The sequence below is a fragment of the Triticum dicoccoides genome, chromosome 3B, assembly GCF_002162155.2.
Source record: "Triticum dicoccoides isolate Atlit2015 ecotype Zavitan chromosome 3B, WEW_v2.0, whole genome shotgun sequence".
NCBI lineage: Eukaryota > Viridiplantae > Streptophyta > Magnoliopsida > Poales > Poaceae > Triticum > Triticum dicoccoides.
This window is the reverse complement of record NC_041385.1, coordinates 684,023,239-684,042,260: the sequence shown is the minus strand read 5'-3', so window position 1 is coordinate 684,042,260 and position 19,022 is coordinate 684,023,239. Positions and strand designations below refer to the sequence as shown.

The 19,022-nt window shown below is 44.2% G+C and overlaps 1 protein-coding gene across 1 annotated transcript in view; it reads right to left on the bottom strand.

Moving 5' to 3' along the window:
• Window positions 1-17,305, bottom strand: part of LOC119279794 (protein PLASTID TRANSCRIPTIONALLY ACTIVE 10-like) — a 38,212-nt gene extending 20,907 nt beyond the window's left edge. Inside the window, exon 1 of the mRNA XM_037560913.1 lies at window positions 17,216-17,305. Coding sequence (XP_037416810.1) covers window positions 17,216-17,305 — 90 coding nt within the window. The remainder of the gene's footprint in view (window positions 1-17,215) is intronic.
• Window positions 17,306-19,022: the final 1,717 nt, after the last annotated feature.

The following is a 19,022-nucleotide window of genomic DNA, read 5'->3' as shown; positions in this document are numbered from 1 at the left end:
TTTGCACCGAAAGCACATGAGGGTTTTATGCTTGGTTACGGAAAGGACTCGCACACCTACAGAGTCTTCAACATCAATCATCACAAGATTGTTGAAACTGTAGATGTGCGGTTTGATGAAACTAATGGCTCGCAAAGAGAGCACCTACCTCTTGTGCTAGATGAAATGTCACCTGAGGAATCCATCAAGTTCAAAGCTACTAAGGATATCATCCCTATCGAAGAATCTGCTGAAGAAGTCATTCCGGATCGTGAAGAAAATCACACTGGTGCTGCTGAAGAAACTGGTCCTGGAGAAATTACTGGGCCTAAGCAAAGTCGTCAACCTGCACATCCCTGCGTTGCAAACTAAGTGTAGATCGAGAAAATCATCAGCGACATCAATGCACCAGGTCCTCTCACGCGCTCAAAAGCTTCACACTTATCTAACTTTTGTGGGAATTTTGTGTTTGTCTCTATCACAGAGCCCACCAAAGTTGATGAAGCATTCATGGAATCTGAGTGGATTCAAGCCATGCAAGATGAATTGCATCAATTTGAGCTCAACAATGTGTGGGAGCTTGTCAAGCGACTAGACCCACGCAAGCACAACATCATCGGTACCAAATGGATCTACCACAACAAACAAGATGAAAATGGCCTTGTGGTGAGGAATAAGGCTCGTCTGGTAGCTCAAGGCTACACACAGGTTGAAGGAATTGATTTTGTTGAAACTTTTGCACCTGTTCCTAGACTTGAGGCTATTCGCATATTGCTTGCTTACGCTAACCATCATAATATCATCTTACATCAAATGGATGTGAAAAGTGCATTCCTCAATGGTAAGCTTGAGGAAGAAGTATATGTTGCTCAACCACCAGGTTTTGAGGATCCAAAAATTCCAGATCACGTCTACAGACTCAACAAGGCTCTCTATGACCTCAAGCAAGCACCTCGGGCGTGGTATGACACACTGAAGGAATTCCTCATGAAGAAAGGCTTCAAACCCGGTTCACTTGATCCAACTCTTTTCACCAAAGCATATGATGATGAATTATTCGTGTGCCAAATATATGTTGATGATATTATCTTTGGCCGTACTAACCAACATTACAGTGAAGAATTTGCCTTTATGATGAGTGAAGAATATCAAATGTCTATGATGGGATAATTGAAAGTCTTTTTAGGTCTTCAAATTCGTCAACAATACAATGGCATATTCATATCTCAAGAGAAATACCTCAAGGATGTATTGAGGAAATTCGGCATGCAAGATTGCAAAGGCGTCAAAATCCCTATGCCCACAAATGGCCATCTATGCACCGATAAAAATGGTAGAGACTTCGATCAAAAGGTATACCGCTCCATGATTGGCTCTTCATTGTACCTATGTGCATCTAGGCCGGATATTATGCTTAGTGTTTGTATGTGTGCCCAATTTCAAGCTACACCGAAGGAATCACACCATAAGGCTGTGAAGCATATTCTTCGATATCTAGCTCACACACCAACACTTGGATTATGGTATCCCAAGGGATCTTCCTTTGATCTCATTGGATATTCAGACTCTGACTATGCTGGTGATCGGGTGGACCGCAAGTCAACGTCAGGCACATGTCATTTCCTCGAACGATCCATGGTATGTTGGTCCTCGAAGAAGCAGAATTGTGTATCACTCTCTACTGCTGAAGCTGAGTACATTGCTGCTGGATCCTGCTGTGCTCAATTGCTATGGATGAAGCAAACCCTCAAGGACTATGGCATCAATGTGAAGAATGTGCCACTCTACTGCGACAGTGAGAGTGCTATCAAAATTGCTCACTACCCAGTTCAGTACTCGAAGACAAAGCACATCCAGATTCGTCATCATTTTCTCCGTGACCATGTGTTGAAGGGCGACATCTCCATCGACCACGCAAGTACTGAAGACCAGCTGGCCGATATCTTCACAAAGCCCTTGGATGAGAAGAGATTTAGCAAGTTGTGGTGTGAGCTAAATATCTTAGAATCTTCGAATGTTCTTTGAAAGGACACACATCCTAACATTTATGCAAACTTGATGACTTAGATGTGCAACACACGAAGTAACGTTTTTCTTCAATCAATGAAGACTAACCCTCTAAGTGTGAAGAAATTAATGAAGAATTTGATTCTCAGAACCCTACGACAATTGTACGGGTGTCTGAAATCATCATTTTTATACGGTGGGTTACGCCACCAACCAAAGTTGAAAATCTTCAATTTGAGTTTATCTTTTTTGAAATTCCTCAGTTTTTCAAATTCTTCAACTTTGCAAAGTCTTCACTCTTTCCGTCGTTATTCTTCATTGACTATATATATACTTGAGTTTTTATGTCCTCTACAGCATTCACTTATTGCTAATTCTTCATGCTGCCTTTTCTGCTAGTGAATGTGATCGGACCCTTTCCCCTCTATGCTAAACTCAACCCAGTCTGTTTACAAATTCTTCATGTGAATTCTATTTGAAACCTGTTCAAAATCTTCACTCTATCCTTGTCAGCTGAAGAATTTGTGAACGAAACTTTAAAATATTCTTATCTGAATTTTTGGCTTTTGCTGCTCAAACCGTTCCACATCCCACGATAAGACTTATCTATTCACCCACGATCTCACACGATCTCCACTACATTGTATCTGGGTGACATATGTCGCTAGGATGAGAAGGGTCAGGGGCACGTTCGTCCAATTTCCTCGGGCGAGCGGTTTTTCACTTTGGCTATAAATACCCCTCACCCTCCTCAGACTGCATTTACCCCGCTCGATCTCACTCCCCTCACTCGAGCTCTCAAGCCCTAGCACTGCCGCTACATTCATCATCGCCGGTGAGGAAGAGCTTCACTGCCTCAACCTCATCGCCGTCGTACTCGCGCCGACCGCGAAAATCTTCTCTCTACCGTCGTCGTAGCTGTCTTCCTCTGCCAAGTTAGGGCGTGGAAGATCTAGACTGACGAACTTCTAAATCTACACACTCAGTTCGTCATGTTCTTCGTCAAAGGTAATTAAAAGTTACTTTTACTACCTTTGTTGATCCTGATGATTTCCATAAAATCTTCAAAAGGTGTTTATTCTTCAACTTCCACACTCTAAACACCTTTGAAAGGGCTAGTTATCGACTAGAGGGGGGGTGAATAGGCGATTTTTATGAATGTCTTCAATTCATGGGAGTTTCGAAGACCAACAGTAGAAACAACACTATTCCAATGCAGCGGAAGGTAGACTACACTAGACAAGCCATAGTCAAGTATTCAATGAAGACTATTAGCAGCTAGGTAGAAAGGATCAAAAAGAAAGATAGTACGAAGCCAATCAGGATAAGTAGTCACGTAGTGAAGCCAAACAGATAATTGCAAGCAGGCAATGACTTCACGAAGACAAATGGTAAGTAAAGAGAAGTGAGAGATATAACCAGTGACTTCAGAAAGGCAGTGGTTTGTTCGACCAGTTCCAGTTGCTGTGACAACTATACGTCTGGTTAGGGAGGCTGAGATTTAACTTAGAAGACCGTGTCTTCACCTTATTCCCCTTGAGCTAAGGACTCTTAGTCCCCGCCCAATCACTCTGGTAAGTCTTCAAGGTAGACTCCCGAACCTTCACAGACTTCGTTCACCGGCAATCCACAATGACACTTGGATGCTCAGAACTTGACGCCTAACCGGCTGGAGGATTCACAGTCCTCAAGTGAAATAAGTCTTTAGATCACGCGGACAGAAAGACTTAAGTGATGCCAAACACTCTTTGGGCTCTGGGTGGTTTGGGCTTTGTCCTCGCAAGGATTCTCTCTCTCAAAGGCTTCGGAGGTGGGTTGCTCTCAAACGACAAAAGCCGTATCTAACTCTGAGCAGCCACCAATTTATGGTGTAGGGGGTGGGCTATTTATAGCCAGTGGCAACCCGACCTGATTTGTCCGAAATGACCCTGGGTCACTAAGGAACTGACACGTGTTGCAAGGGTCAGATTTCAAACACACGCGGCAGCTTGACTTGGGCTACAAGTAAAGCTGACTTATCCGACTCTAGATAAGATTTGCTCTCATTGTCTTCGCTCGAAGACATAGGATTTGGTTGAGCATCACTTCAGTCACTCTGACTTTGTTCACTTGGACCCCACTTAACAGTGCGGTGGTTCCTATGACTCAACAAAGAAGGAAAGAAATAATGAAACAACTAAGTCTTCACGCTCCATAGTCTTCAGACATTTTCTTCACATGTCATAGTCTTCAACGTGATTAGCTTCACTGACCACCATTGGCTTCAATGTCTTCACACATTTTTAGGGGTCAACTCCGGTAGGTAAACCGAATCAATGAGGGACTACTACTTGTGTTATCCTGCAATTCTCACAAACACATTAGTCCCTCAACCAGGTTTGTCGTTAATACTCCAAAACCAACTAGGGGTGGCACTAGATGCACTTACAATCTCCCCCTTTTTGGTGATTGATGACAAACTAGTTGGAGCTTTCAACGGGGATAAAAGTATGTGAAACTGTAAGGGATTAAGGCATTGTCTTCATAAGTGGCAAAAGGCTCCCCCTGAAGATGTGCATATAAATGTTTTGCATTGGAATGCAAATGCACATGGCAGGTTGTACTTGTGGAGATCCTTCTCACCATATGAAGACAATACATCATGCATGAAAATATATACAAGAATAATGACATACATAATGAAAGATGGATGTCTGCGAAATGACTTCATGCGGGATTTATCATCGTACATGCGGAATTTATCGTCGCATCTCAGAATAGCAGTGAAAAGTAGCAGACAACCATCGAGTTTAAGTGTTACAACTCAAAGAACCAAATGTATCAAAATGAGAGTTGTAAACACTAGGCAAAATTATAGCAACCACCCATATGGACCCGCTTGAAGACTATCAACCTATGCTTCTCCCCCTTTTGTCAGTAAGGACCAAAAAGGTTTGAAGACATAGTCGCTACTCGTTCCCATGAGGAGTAGGTGAAGCAGCAGGGTCGTCGTTGAGGATTGGTGGTGCAGAAGAACTTGCTGCAGTGTCGATATGCGTTGATGTTGGAGGGGATGAAGTGGCATCATCGGCTTCATCAATGACTCTAGCATTTACCGTGGCGGCGGACGACGAGTACTCTAAATCTTCAAGAGATGGGGTTCGACGTAAAACAACATTACTGGGAGGAGTGGAGTCAAACTTGAATCTTTCTGTGAAGCCATCGTCTTGAAGATCAGCTTCAGCACTGAGCAGTGTCAAACTCTTCCAAGTCCTCCGACAGGTTTGATGAGTGACAAAGGCATTCTTGGTGGCGAGATTGCGAATGCGATTGACATCCACCAAGAGGCTTTGCATTTGTCTCTTCAACCAGAAATGATGCTTGTCTTGTTTTTGATGCAGTGCCACAAGAAGCTCTCGGTCATTGAGCACACGGGATCGCTTGCATGTCCTTGGAGCAATGGTGCTTTCTGTCGCTTCAGTACGTGCACGACGAGTGTTGCCGGCCAATGGATAGACACGAGAAGCAGCCTGAACACCTTCAACATCTTGAGAGAAACTCTGACGATCTATATTATGAAGATATATCGCCTCCTTGGCAGGCTCTTGGTAGATGGCTTCAACTGACATATCAACCTCTGGCAGGAATATAAGATGATTGCGTGCAGAGGGCTGATAGTTAATTGTAGAGTGAACCTTGATCAGACGCATAACCCAAGGAGCATAAAATTTCAGACCAAAGATGTCAGAGCCAGAAGCAGCAAACTGTCTAATGAAGAAGTCCCGAGCATTGAAGCTTTTGCCATTCAGAATGTAGAAGACCAATGTCTTCATTGCACCTTCAAGCTTTGCAGAGGAGGAATGCCCTTTGATGGGCCATAGAGTTCACCTTATGATATGATAAATGGTGCGGGGCAGATACTCTAGGTCTTCAACAAAGAATTCCTTTGGATATTCAGCGTCAAGCGGCAGTGGCTTCATCATGCTCAGCATTTGGCTCATGTTGGGCTCTGGCTTCTGAAAGATGCTTTCTACTGCATTGCGGTGAAGCTGACAACCAGTTTCATAGAGGTCACCTAGAGTGGAAAGGCCGGTAAGCTCAATGAGGTCAAAGGCTTTGGCTTCATGATGGACATTTCCTGTCATCCACTCAAGGACCCATGTCTTCGGATCCCTGTTGTAGCCTCGAATGTGAATAGTGGCATAGAACTGGAGCAGAAGCTCTTCATTCCAGTGCTCCTTATCAATGACAAACTGTAGTAGGCCTGCATCTCGAAAGCAGTCAAGTGCTTCTTCTAGGCATGGCAGGCCAGCAATAGCTTCAGAATCTAGACGCATATGAGGAAATATGCGCCCTTGGTTGTACAGAACATAGGAGTAATAGGTGCATTGCTGATAACTCCAGAATCTATCAGACGATATTATGGGCTTGGAGTATGGGTTTTTGGCACTATTGAAGAAGGTGTTGTGTGCAATGAAGCCATTAATATTGAACGATCCTGGTGCAGATGCAGTACCTGGAAACCTTGGCAATTGGGGTTTTGGCTTCTGAACCTGAGGCCTATGCTCCACATGATAATCAAACTGGGGACCAGGAGCAGCCGGAGGAATCAGAATAGGCCATCTGATAGGAACAAGTTCACCTTGATAGAATGCATGCTCAATAGTGTGTGGCCTTGGTGGCGGTACAGGAGCAGATGCATTGGCAGAGGCGTCAGCCTGCACATTGGATGCAGGTGCAGTATTGGCTTCATCCAGAGTGTTGACTTGAGGCGCCACATTGGCTTTAGTCATGATAACGTCATTGGCTTTAGTGGCGTTGTTGGTGGCCGCCTCAGTATTCTCAACCTCCACTTGAGTAGCTGGAGGGCCAGTTGCCAATGGCTTCACTCGAGAAGCTTTTGGTGCAGCAGTGGGTTTGGAAGCCTTAGCTTTCTTCTGCTTTTTTGGCTTAGGAGGAGGAGCTGGTGCATCATCAGTGTCAGCATCATCATCAGAATGATCCATATTTGCACCTTGAACGGCGATGTATGCGAAGAGGCCTTCAAAGTTGTAGAAGGGACCGATCATGTTTTCATTGGCTTCACGGGTGCCATCTTCCCGTGGAGAGGACGGACCAGGGTTGAAGCCAAGTCCGAATGCCTTCTTGTTCTTCAAAGCAGAATCTTTGGCGAACTGGTAGTTGCGCTTGAAGAGATGGTCTTCGCGACACCACGGCAGAGAAGAAGGGTCAGCATTCTCTGGCTCTCATTCACGAACCATGCATGGATAGAAGCCTTGCTCAATAGCTTCAGTTTGGGTTCTGGGTTGAAGATTTTTGTACAAAATATCTCCCCAGGGTCGCTTGATGGCATTTTTCTCAGCATACTCTTCAGTGACAAAACGGTACGTGAACCATTCCTCATCCCAGTATCTTCGAATCCATTGAATGCGATTCTTGCGTCCAGTATAGGTTTCCTCTGGGTCTATTTTGTACAACTCATGCAAATCCGGAGGCAAATCCTTGGAAGTGTTCCCACGACGCTTTCTGCCACCCTTTCTTGCTGGTTTCTCAGTAGCCATGAAGCTTAACCTGAAAGGCTTCAGAACTTGCAAAGGCTTCTTGCGGCTAGTCAGACAAGAACTTGCTTCAGGAGAATTTATATGATTCTGTAAGAACTCTGCAAATGAATGCAGACTATGAGAACCAAGGGATTCTCCCACGGACATGTACCTGTGACAGCATTAGAGATGCGAGGGAAGGGGAAGAGGTCATATGCATTCTCAAAGGATTTTGAAGATAAATCAGTTTGAAGACATTGACCTCATATCACGAAGACATTGACTTATTTGATGAGAGTTGATTCCAGATTTGTATGAATTCAAGAATAAGTACAAGTGAGGAATCTAACTTGTACTGAAGCATAAGTGGACAGACTAGGCACAATATGAGATGCAGAAAAAAAACAGATCCAACTTTGGAGAGGTAGAAACTACTTTTGGTAAGGAGGGATGAATCTATCAGATCAAAAAGACGGTAAAAAGAGAGTTTTAATTACCACAAGAAGAACTGCTAGACGAAGGGGAAGTTGAGGCCGAGCAGTTCAATCTCCCGTGCCCTAACTTGGCAACAGAGACACGTACGGCGGCGGCGGAGAAGATGAGGTCCGCGGCTGGCGTGAGGATGGCGTCGGAGAAGTCGCGTCAGCTAAGCGCTTCGTCGCCGGCGTCGTCAGGAGCTAGCGGTGGCGCTAGGGTTTTCGGGAGGTGGCGAGGTGGAAGAAGAATTTTTGACCGTGATGGGATGTGTATTTATAAGGAAAGGGACATCACATCGTAATTACACAGGTGCCCCTGGCGATTCGCATTTGAAGGACACGTGGCATGCATGCAACTCCTTGGTAGTTGTTCCATGTTCCCACGCACGCCTGGATTGTCGGGGCGGTCGTTCCGAATTCTTTGGATTTCCGGTGATAAAGATAGAGCATTTAAAATAGACATAAATGTTTGTCAGATTGACTTCAGCTGACAAGGTTCAGTGAAGACAATCAACAGTTTTCAATAGAATGCATATGATTTGGACAGACAGAGTTGGGGTAGAAGCATAGATAGGTTAGGGTCCGATCACATTCACTTAGATCAAAAGATTCAACAAGAAGTCATAGCTATAAGTGAATGTTGTGGAGGACAGAACACAAGCAGTAATCAACCAGATGAAGATAAACTTGAATACAAGTCAGGGACGAAGACAAATCAATTATGAAGTTTTTGCAAACATAACGCCAAGAGAAACACTTCAAACAAAAGTTTGGTGGTGGCGTTACCCACCGTATAGGAAGTATTAGACCCAGACACGGTGCACAATTATCGTGGCGCTCCGAAGTCAAATTCCACATTAATGTATTCACACTTAGAGTGTATGTCTTCATTAATTGAAGATATACGTTACTTAGTGTGTTGCACATCTAAGTCATCAAAATGCATAAGTGTTAGGATGTGTGTCCCATTCACAGGACATTTGAGGATTCCAAGATATTTAGCTCACACCGCAACTTGTAAAACCTTTTCTCACCCAAGGGCTTTGTGAAGATATCTGCCAATTGCTCTTCAGTGTTGACGTGAATGATATCAATATCTTCCTTCACAACATGATCTCTAAGGAAGTGATGACGAATCTCAATGTGCTTTGTCTTCAAGTGCTGAACTGGGTTGTTGGCAATCTTGATGTCACTCTCATTGTCGCAGTAGAGAGGCACATTCTTCAGGTGTATACCATAGTCCTTGAGAGTCTGCTTCATCCAGAGAAGCTGAGCACAGCAAGATCCAGCAGCAATGTATTCGGATTCAGCAGTGGAGAGAGATACACAGTTCTGCTTCTTTGAAGACCAACAAACAAGTGATCGTCCCAGAAAGTGACATGTGCCTGATGTGGACTTGCGATCAACCTTGTCACCAGCATGATCAGCATCTGAGAATCCAACTAGATCAAACTCTGGGCCCTTTGGATACCATAATCCTAGTGTTGGGGTGTAAGCCAAATATCGAAGAATTCGCTTCACAGCTAAGTGATGCGATTCCTTTGGTGCCGCTTGGAATTGGGCACACATTCAAACACTAAGCATTATATCTGGCCTAGATGCACATAAGTAAAGCAAAGAACCAATCATGGAGCGGTATACCTTTTGGTCGAACTCTTTACCATTGTCGTCAGGGACCATATGACTTTTGGTTGGCATTGGCGTCGTGTAACCTTTGCAGTCTTGCATTACAAACTTCTTCAGGCAATCTTTGAGATATTTTTCTTGAGATATGAAGGTACCATTGCGTTGTTGTCGAATTTGGAGACCCAGAAAGAACTTCAGTTCACCCATCATGGACATCTGATACTATTCTTGCATCATGTGACCAAACTCATCACTGTATTTCTTGTTGGTGCAGCCGAAGATAATGTCATCCACACAGATTTGGCACACAAACAATTCACCATCATATGTCTTCGTGAAGAGAGTGGGATCTAGTGAACCAGGTTTGAAGCCTTTGCTCTTTAGGAAATCTTTGAGCGTATCATACCAAGCACAAGGGGCTTGTTTGAGGCCATACAATGCCTTGTTGAGCTTGTAAACCATATCAGGATGGTTTGGATCTTCAAAGCCAGGAGGTTGTGCAACATATACTTCTTCTTCTATCTTTCCATTGAGAAAAGCACTCTTCACATCCATTTGATACAGGAGGATGTTGTGATGATTTGCATAGGCAAGCAGTATGCGAATGGCTTCAAGCCTTGCCACAGGAGCAAAAGTTTCATCGAAGTCAATCCCTTCCACTTGAGTGTAGCCTTGTGCAACGAGACGAGCTTTGTTTCTGACCACTTGACCATGTTCATCTTGCTTGTTACGATATATCCATTTGGTGCCAATGATATTGTGCTTCCGAGGATCAAGACGCTTGACCAGTTCCCACACATTATTCAACTCAAACTGTTGAAGCTCTTCTTGCGTAGCTTGAATCTGTTCAGGTTCCATGAAGGCTTCGGTGACTTTCTTGGGTTCTGAGATTGAGACGAATGCAAAATGTGCACAGAAATTGGTGAGTTGTGTTGATCTTTGTGTGGCTCTTGAACGAGTGAGCGGACCAGGTGCATTGAGACTATCGATCATCTTCTCAATCTGTACTTCATTTGCAACATGAGGATGAGCAGGACGAAGATTTTGTTCATTCTGATCAATGTCATCATTTGGAGGATTATCTTCAGGATGAGCATTGTCTTCAGGTTGAGTGGAAGCAGAAACGATCAGTTCTTCTTCAGTCTGATTCTCAAAGGGTATGATTTCTCCAGTTCCCATTTGCTTGATTGACTCGCTAGGGGATAATTCATCTAGCACATTTGGCAGGTGCTCTCTTTGCGAGCCGTTAGTCTCATCGAACCGCGCATCCACAGTTTCAACCACTTTATAGTGAAAGAGGTTGAAGACTCTATAGGAGTGCGAATCCTTTCCATAACCAAGCATAAAACCTTCATGTGCTTTCGATGCAAATTTGGAAGTGTGATGTGGATCCTTGATCCAGCACTTAGCACCAAATAATCTGAGGTAACTTACGTTTGGCTTCTTACCAGTTAGGAGCTCATAGGAGGTTTTCTTTAGAAGCTTGTGAAGATAAACACGGTTGATGACGTGGCATGCAGTGTCAATGGCTTCAGGCCAGAACTTCCGTGGAGTCTTGTACTCATCAAGCATTGTTCGTGCCATCTCAATAAGAGTTCTGTTCTTGCGCTCTACAATGCCATTTTGCTGAGGTGTGTAAGGAGCAGAGAACTCATGAGTGATACCCATGGTATCCAGGTAGAGGTTGAGGCCGGTGTTCTTGAACTCAGTGCCGTTGTCGCTTTTGATGTGCTTGATCTTGACACCATAGTTCGTCATGGCACGATTGGCAAAGCGTCTGAAGACATCCTGCACTTCAGTTTTGTAGAGGATTATATGCACCCAAGTGTATCAAGAGTAATCATCAACAATGACGAAGCCATAGAGGCAAGCAGTAGCATTAAGAGTGGAGTAGTGAGTAGGGACAAATAAGTCCATGTGTAGCAGCTCAAAGGGTTGAGACATGGTCATGATTGTCTTCGAGGGATGCTTGGCTCTTGTCATCTTTCCGGCTTCGCAGGCGCCACACAAATGATCCTTCTTGAACTTAACGCCTTCGATGCCCACAACATGCTTATTCTTCGCGAGAGTGTGCAAGTTCCTCATGCCAGCATGCCCTAGCCTTCGATGCCAAAGCCAGCATTATGAAGCTTTTGCTAGAAGACATACGGCCATCTGTGGACCAGCTGAGAAATCTACCATATACAGATCATATTTTCGATATCCTTCAAAGACTAGAGACTTGTCAGATTCCATCAGTACAAGGCAGCGATATTTTCCAAATAGCACAATCATGTTTAAGTCACAAAGCATTGAGACAGACATTAAGTTGAAACCAAGGGATTCAACAAGCATCACTTTATCCATGTGCCGATCCCTTGATATTGCAACTCTACCTAGACCCAATACCTTGCTTTTACCAGTGTCAGCAAATGTGATGTGGCTCTTGTCTGATGGACGTAGCGTTGAATCCATCAGAAGACTTCGATCGCCAGTCATGTGATTAGTGCATCCACTGTCCATAATCCATTCTGAAGCACGAGGTGTCGTAGCCTACAGTGTAGTTTGGGGGATAGGCTTCACCAAGCGAGTTGTGAAGCAGAAACATTTGACGAACAAGTGGAACATGGAAATTCAGGTCTTGGTTAGGATAGATAGGATGAGTATCAAGGAAATCTGGAGTGAAATACATAGTAAGACCATTTGGGCATTTTATCTTGCGCCCAACAAGATTTTTAAGGTCTCCAGCATTAGCTTTGGATGCTTTTGATTTCCGGCTGGAGACTTTCCCTGCAAAAGAGAGTTAAGTTTTCTTAACCACCCACATCTTCAAGGATGGCTTAGAAGCAATGAGTCTAAGTGCAGCATCTGAGAATTTTGGCTTCGGAGCCCTAGTAAATATCCTTGCAGGGGGTGAATAATACTCATGTGAATAAGCAGAAAAGTTCTTGATTCTATGAACATAGCAGTTTAATGAAATACACTCATATTCATGGGTCTGAGTATGATTTTCCTGCAAAACATTGACGTTAGGGTGACTCAGATGAGTCCTCGGTCTATATGAAGCTTTTGGAACATATGAAGCCTTTTGGTATGGGGTTTGTCTTCTTCATAGGTGGTGTCATGATGACATTCACGGGAAGATTCTCGAGGCAACTCTTGGGTACCCATATCTTCTTCATAGGTGACCCATTCCTGCAGTTAGTACCAATATACCTGGCAAACACTTCGCCATTCTGATTCTTAAAAAATTTATAGTTTGCATCAAAGGATTCATCAATGATAATTGGGTTAGCACAAGTGAAGCCAGATAAGGTGGATGGATCTACAAGAGGTTCCTTTGTAGCAACCCAGGTGGTTTTGGGGTACTGCTCAGGTTTCCAGTATGACCCATCAACATTCATTTTTCTCTCGAACCCTACACCCTCTTTTCTAGGATTTCGGTTCAGAATCTGCTTTTTAAGGACATCACATAATGTCTAATGCCCTTTGAGGCTTTTGTACATCCCTGTCTCAAGCGGTGTTTTCAACCTGGCATTTTCATCAGCAATAGTGGTGGTATCCTCAATAGAGGGGTTAGTTACCACATCAGCAGTTGAAGATATCTCAACAGTAGTAGAAGTAGAACATTCAACAACAGAGGCAGCGTTGTCACGCTCAATGCATTTTAGACAAGGTGGTTCAAATCCTTCCTGAGCGGAATTGATCTGTTGAGCACGGAGTGACTCATTTTCTTTCTAAAGATCTTCATGATCCGATCTCAATTTCTCAAGCTCCTGCTTCCTTTAAAGATAATCGTAGGAGAGCTTTTCATGAGAAGTTGAGAGCGATTCATGTCGACCTTCAAGATCCTGGTACTTAACATGAAGATTTTTTATGTCTTCAATTAAGGACTGAGTCTTGGTCATTTCCTCGTCCAATAGGTCATCGCTTTTGTCTAACAGTTTTTGAATATGTTCCATGGCATTCTGTTGTTCAGTTGCAATTTTAGCAAGTTTTTTGTAGCTAGGTTTGGATTCACCATCAGAATCATCTTCACTTGATGTTTGAAAGTAAGCATCGCGAGAGTTTACCTTGGCACCACGTGCCATGAAGAAGTAGGTGGGAGCCAAGTCGTTCTCATCATTAGTGTTGGTGACGGAGCCATTGTCTTCAGTGTTGAAGATGGACCTGGCGACGTAGGTAGTAGCTAGAGCCAGACTTGCGACACCAGAGTCAGACTCCTCCCCAGACTCCACCACTGCCTCCTCAGAAGCAGACTCCTCCTCTGAATCCATTTCCTTGCCAAAAAAAGCATGAGCCTTGCCTGATGAGCTCTTCTTGTGTGATGAAGACTTAGAGGAAGATTTGGAAGAAGACTTTGAGGATTTCTTCTTCTTGTCATCAGAATCATATTCCTTGCTCTTATTTTTCTTCTTCTTATTGTCCCACTGTGGACATTCAGAGATGTAGTGGCCAGGTTTCTTGCACTTCTGACAGGTTCTTTTCTTGTTGTCATAGTTGGAAGCTTCATCGTCCCTTGAGCTGGATCGTGAAGACTTCTTTCTGAAGCTTTTCTTCTTAGTGAATCTCTGGAACTTCTTCACAAGCATAGCGAGCTCTTTTCCAATGTCTTCAGGATCATCAGAATTGCAGTCAGATTCTTCTCCAGATGAGGAAGCGGCAGCCTTTGCCTTCAAAGCACGAGTTCGCCCATAGTTGGGGCCATAGATATCTCGTTTCTCAGATAGCTGATACTCATGTGTGTTAAACCTCTCAAGTATGTCAGACGGATCGAGTGTCTTGAAGTCAGGGCGTTCTTGTATCATCAGGGCTAAGGTGTCAAATGAGCTGTCAAGAGATCTCAGCAGTGTCTTCACTATTTCATGCTTCGTAATGTCAGTTGCACCGAGTGCACGAAGCTCATTTGTGATATTAGTGAGGCGATCAAACATGAGCTGGACGTTCTCGTTGTCATGTCTTTTGAAGCGGTTGAAGAGGTTGCGAAGAGTACTGATTCGTTGATCTTGCTGAGTTGAGACGCCTTCATTGACCTTGGAGAGCCAGTCCCAGACTAGCTTCGACGTTTCCAGAGCGCTCACACGGCCATACTGCCCTTTGGTCAGATGACCACAGATGATGTTCTTGGTGGTAGAGTCCAGTTGAGTGAACTTTTTCACATCAGCGGGGGTGACACCTTCACCAGTCTCGGGAACGCCATTCTTGACGACATACCACAGATCGACATCAATGGCTTCAAGATGCATGCGCATCCTATTCTTCCAGTAGGGATATTCAGTGCCATCAAAGATGGGGCACGCAACGGAGACCTTGATTATCCCTGCAGTTGACATAGCTAAAACTCCAGGTGGTTAAACCAAATCACACAGAACAAGGGAGTACCTTGCTCTGATACAAATTGAAAGGGCTAGTTATCGACTAGAGGGTGGGGGTGAATAGGCAATTTTTATGAACGTCTTCCATTCATTAGAGTTTCGAAGACCAACAGTAGAAACAACACTATTCCAATGCAGCGGAAGGTAGACTACACTAGACAAGCCATAGTCAAGTATTCAATGAAGACTATTAGCAGCTAGGTAGAAAGGATCAAAAAGAAAGATAGTACGAAGCCAATCAGGATAAGTAGTCACGTAGTGAAGTCAAACAGATAATTGCAAGCAGACAATGACTTCACGAAGACAAATGGTAAGTAAAGAGAAGTGAGAGATAGAACCAGTGACTTCAGAAGGACAGTGGTTTGTTCGACCAGTTCCAGTTGCTGTGAAAACTGTACGTATGGTTAGGGAGGCTGAGATTTAACTTAGAAGACCGCGTCTTCACCTTATCCCCCTTGAGCTAAGGACTCTCAGTCCCCGCCCAATCACTCTGGTAAGTCTTCAAGGTAGACTCCCGAACCTTCACAGACTTCGTTCACCGGCAATCCACAATGACTCTTGGATGCTCAGAACGTGACGCCTAACCGGCTGAAGGATTCACAATCCTCAAGTGAAATAAGTCTTCAGATCACGCGGACAGAAAGACTTAAGTGATGCCAAACACTCTTTGGGCTCTGGGTGGTTTGGGCTTTGTCCTTGCAAGGATTCTCTCTCTCAAAGGCTTCGGAGGTGGGTTGCTCTCAAACGACAAAAGCCATATCTAACTCTGAGCAGCCACCAATTTATGGTGTAGGGGGTGGGCTATTTATAGCCAGTGGCAACCTGACCTGATTTGTCCGAAATGACCCTGGGTCACTAAGGAACTGACACATGTCGCAATGGTCAGATTTCAAACACACGCGGCAGCTTGACTTGGGCTACAAGTAAAGCCGACTTATCCGACTCTGGATAAGATTTGCTCTCATTGTCTTTGCTTGAAGACATAGAATTTGGTTGAGCATCACTTCAGTCACTCTGACTTTGTTCACTTGGACCCCACTTAACAGTGTGGTGGTTCCTATGACTCAACAAAGAAGAAAAGAAATAATGAAACGACTAAGTCTTCACGCTCCATAGTATTCAGACATTTTCTCGTGATTAGCTTCACTGACCACCATTGGCTTCAATGTCTTCACATGTCATAGTCTTCAACGTGATTAGCTTCACTGACCACCATTGGCTTCAATGTCTTCACATGTCATAGTCTTCAACGTGATTAGCTTCACTGACCACCATTGGCTTTAATGTCTTCACACATTTTTAGGGGTCAACTCCGGTAGGTAAACCGAATCAATGAGGGACTACTACATGTCTTATCCTGCAATTCTCACAAACACATTAGTCCCTCAACCAGGTTTGTCGTCAATACTCCAAAACCAACTAGGGGTGGCACTAGATGCACTTACAACCTCACACAATCATCCGTTCTTGATTTGTTTCTCTAAGTGACGTTTTTCCTCAAGATTCCTCAATTATGTGAATTTCACAATTCATACAACTCTGGAACCTAAGTCAAAGAATGCTTAGTGAAATTCTTCAAGACATATCTAGTCAATTTCCTCAAACTTGTTCTGTTTTGCAAAAACTTCTGAGAACGCATATGACCTCTCCAAATTCTTCGCACCTATACTCTGTTCACAGGTACACATGTTTGCTGCTGAATCTCTAGGTTATCATCAACTTAACTCATTTGCAGCATTCCTCGAACAAAAACTGTATACTTCTTCAGAAAACTTGATAGTTCAAATTCCTCAGCTGAAGAAAATGGCTGATGGTAAAGAACCTCAGAAGGGAGGAAAGAAATTGGAAGTCAACACTGCTTTTGACATCCCTGCTGACATTTATGCAGGGTACTGCATGCCTGATGAGGCAACTCATGGGAAGGAAACCAAGAATGAGCGCAAGGTGCGCATACAGAAAATTAAACGAAGATGGGCACGGGAATGAAGGGAGTACAGATATGTTATTCCAAAATATATGAAGAAATTCGCTCTCAACCCTCCTTGCCCAAGACCTCCGTTGGCACCTGGCCAAATTGCTGATCCCACAAGCATCAAACGTGGTGAGGATTATACTGATGAATGGGCCAAGCGGCAAGCTAAGTTGGCCAAACAGGCCAAAGAAGCAGTGAAGAAATTCAATGAAGATTCTGGTGCTGCCGCTGCTGAGGCTTCCACAAGCAAGAAGGCTATGCCCAAGAAGCCTGCTCGCAAACCTCCGAGCTCAGCAATGCCCTCACGGCAAATTCCTCAAGCTGCTCCAGTCCCTCCGATTGCAAAACCCTCAGCTCCTCCGACAAAGTCATTAGCACATGTGCATCTTGCCACATGCCAAAGGACAACAGGCATCTCAATTGCCTCAGGAGCCTCTACAAGTTCTTCTGCTCCTCCTTTGTCTTCAGAAAGCCCACTTTGCTGAAGACCAAGGCCACTGCAGGATGAGGCACTAGACCAAGTCCTCACAAGAAGCAAGTTGCCTTTACAATACCATCTGATGATGAAGAATTGGCTGAAATCATCAAAAAAGGGCAGCAAAGAGCCGCTAGAGCCAAGGGCAGTGTTGTGACTCTTCTATTGGATCCGAAAGATCCTGGATTTCATTGACCTCTAGCACAATGACCCAAACACTTCTTTGCCAGAGTTAGGCCTCACTCCTGGACAAAGTCACATGTTGACGGCTTTCATCTCTGAAGAGAAATGGAAATATGAACAAGCCAGAACTGTGAAGAAAGCCCAGTACAAGAAACAACGCTATCTGAAGGACAATGTTCTCGCGCTATCGCCTGAACAACTCATCGCTTTACAATCTGAGATCAAAAAGCTCAGTGATGAATTTGACGCCTACAAGGCAGAATGGCTGGGAGCCAAAGTCAGATTCGTCAAAATGGCGAAAGGCTTCACTTCCAATGTTGCTGCTCCAACGCACATTGAAATTCCTCAGGCTGATGCATCTGCACAGCCAACTGAAGAACATGCCATCACCGCTGATGAAAATCAGGTTGCTGATGAAACTGCAAGCACCAGGGCTGAAGGAATTCTAGCCACTAAAGAAATTGCCAGGGCAACCACTAGTGTTGTGCCTGAAGAACAAGTCAAGGCAGCTGAAGCATCTAAAGCTGCACCCGCTGAAGCTGAACAAGACAGGACAACTGCATCAGTTGTGCCTGAAGAAATTGCTCCAACTACCTTTGCTCCTCCTGCACCAGCGCCAACACCAAGTCCAATTCTTCCGTCTGCTTTGGAAGTGAAGAAAACAAAGGCTGCAGAGCGAGCTGCTCTGAAGAAAAGGAAAGCATCTGTTTCCTCAGAATCTTCTGCACCCAAGAAGGCGAAGATTTTGACAAGCTCACTTGAGAACCCAATTGATGTTGTTCCTCTCTCAAGCATGCCATCAAAGGACCTCATTCCTTTTGGTGAAGATTATGTGATTCCGAGTGAATTTGATGAAGAAATTCCCTCTACTGCTTCGACAGAGTAGATGGATGAAGAAAATCAAGTTGACAATGTCACTTCAACCCCACTGGTATCATCGCCACTTCCTCAGTTCACAGCTGAAGAGGCAGGCGTTGAAGAAATGGAAGAAGATGAAGATGTGGACATTGGGAGCACCACACGTGTGATGAATAATGACTTTTGGGAAAGTCAGCACCCAACTCTCCTTTGTTCACGCCACTGCAACAAATTCCTCAGTCCCCAGTACCAACTGAAGTTCTCATGGGCTCTGATGAAATTCACCCCACGCCTTCCATTCCTGAAGAAATTCTAGCTACTAGTGTTGATTACAAAGCTGCTGAAGATATGGAGAACCAGGCTACTACTAAAGCAGAAACTGAAATTCCTCAGTCTGCGGCTCTAGAGATTGAGATTCCTGAGGTAGTACTGCAATTGACTGATACTCCTCCTCCAACACCGAAAAATCCATTCACGAAGACGCGAAATTTCAAGGCTGATGACTTCTTTCATGAGCATGTGTTCTTCACCAACTACAACCCTTATGACTCTGCTCGTCTTAGAAGGAAGCGT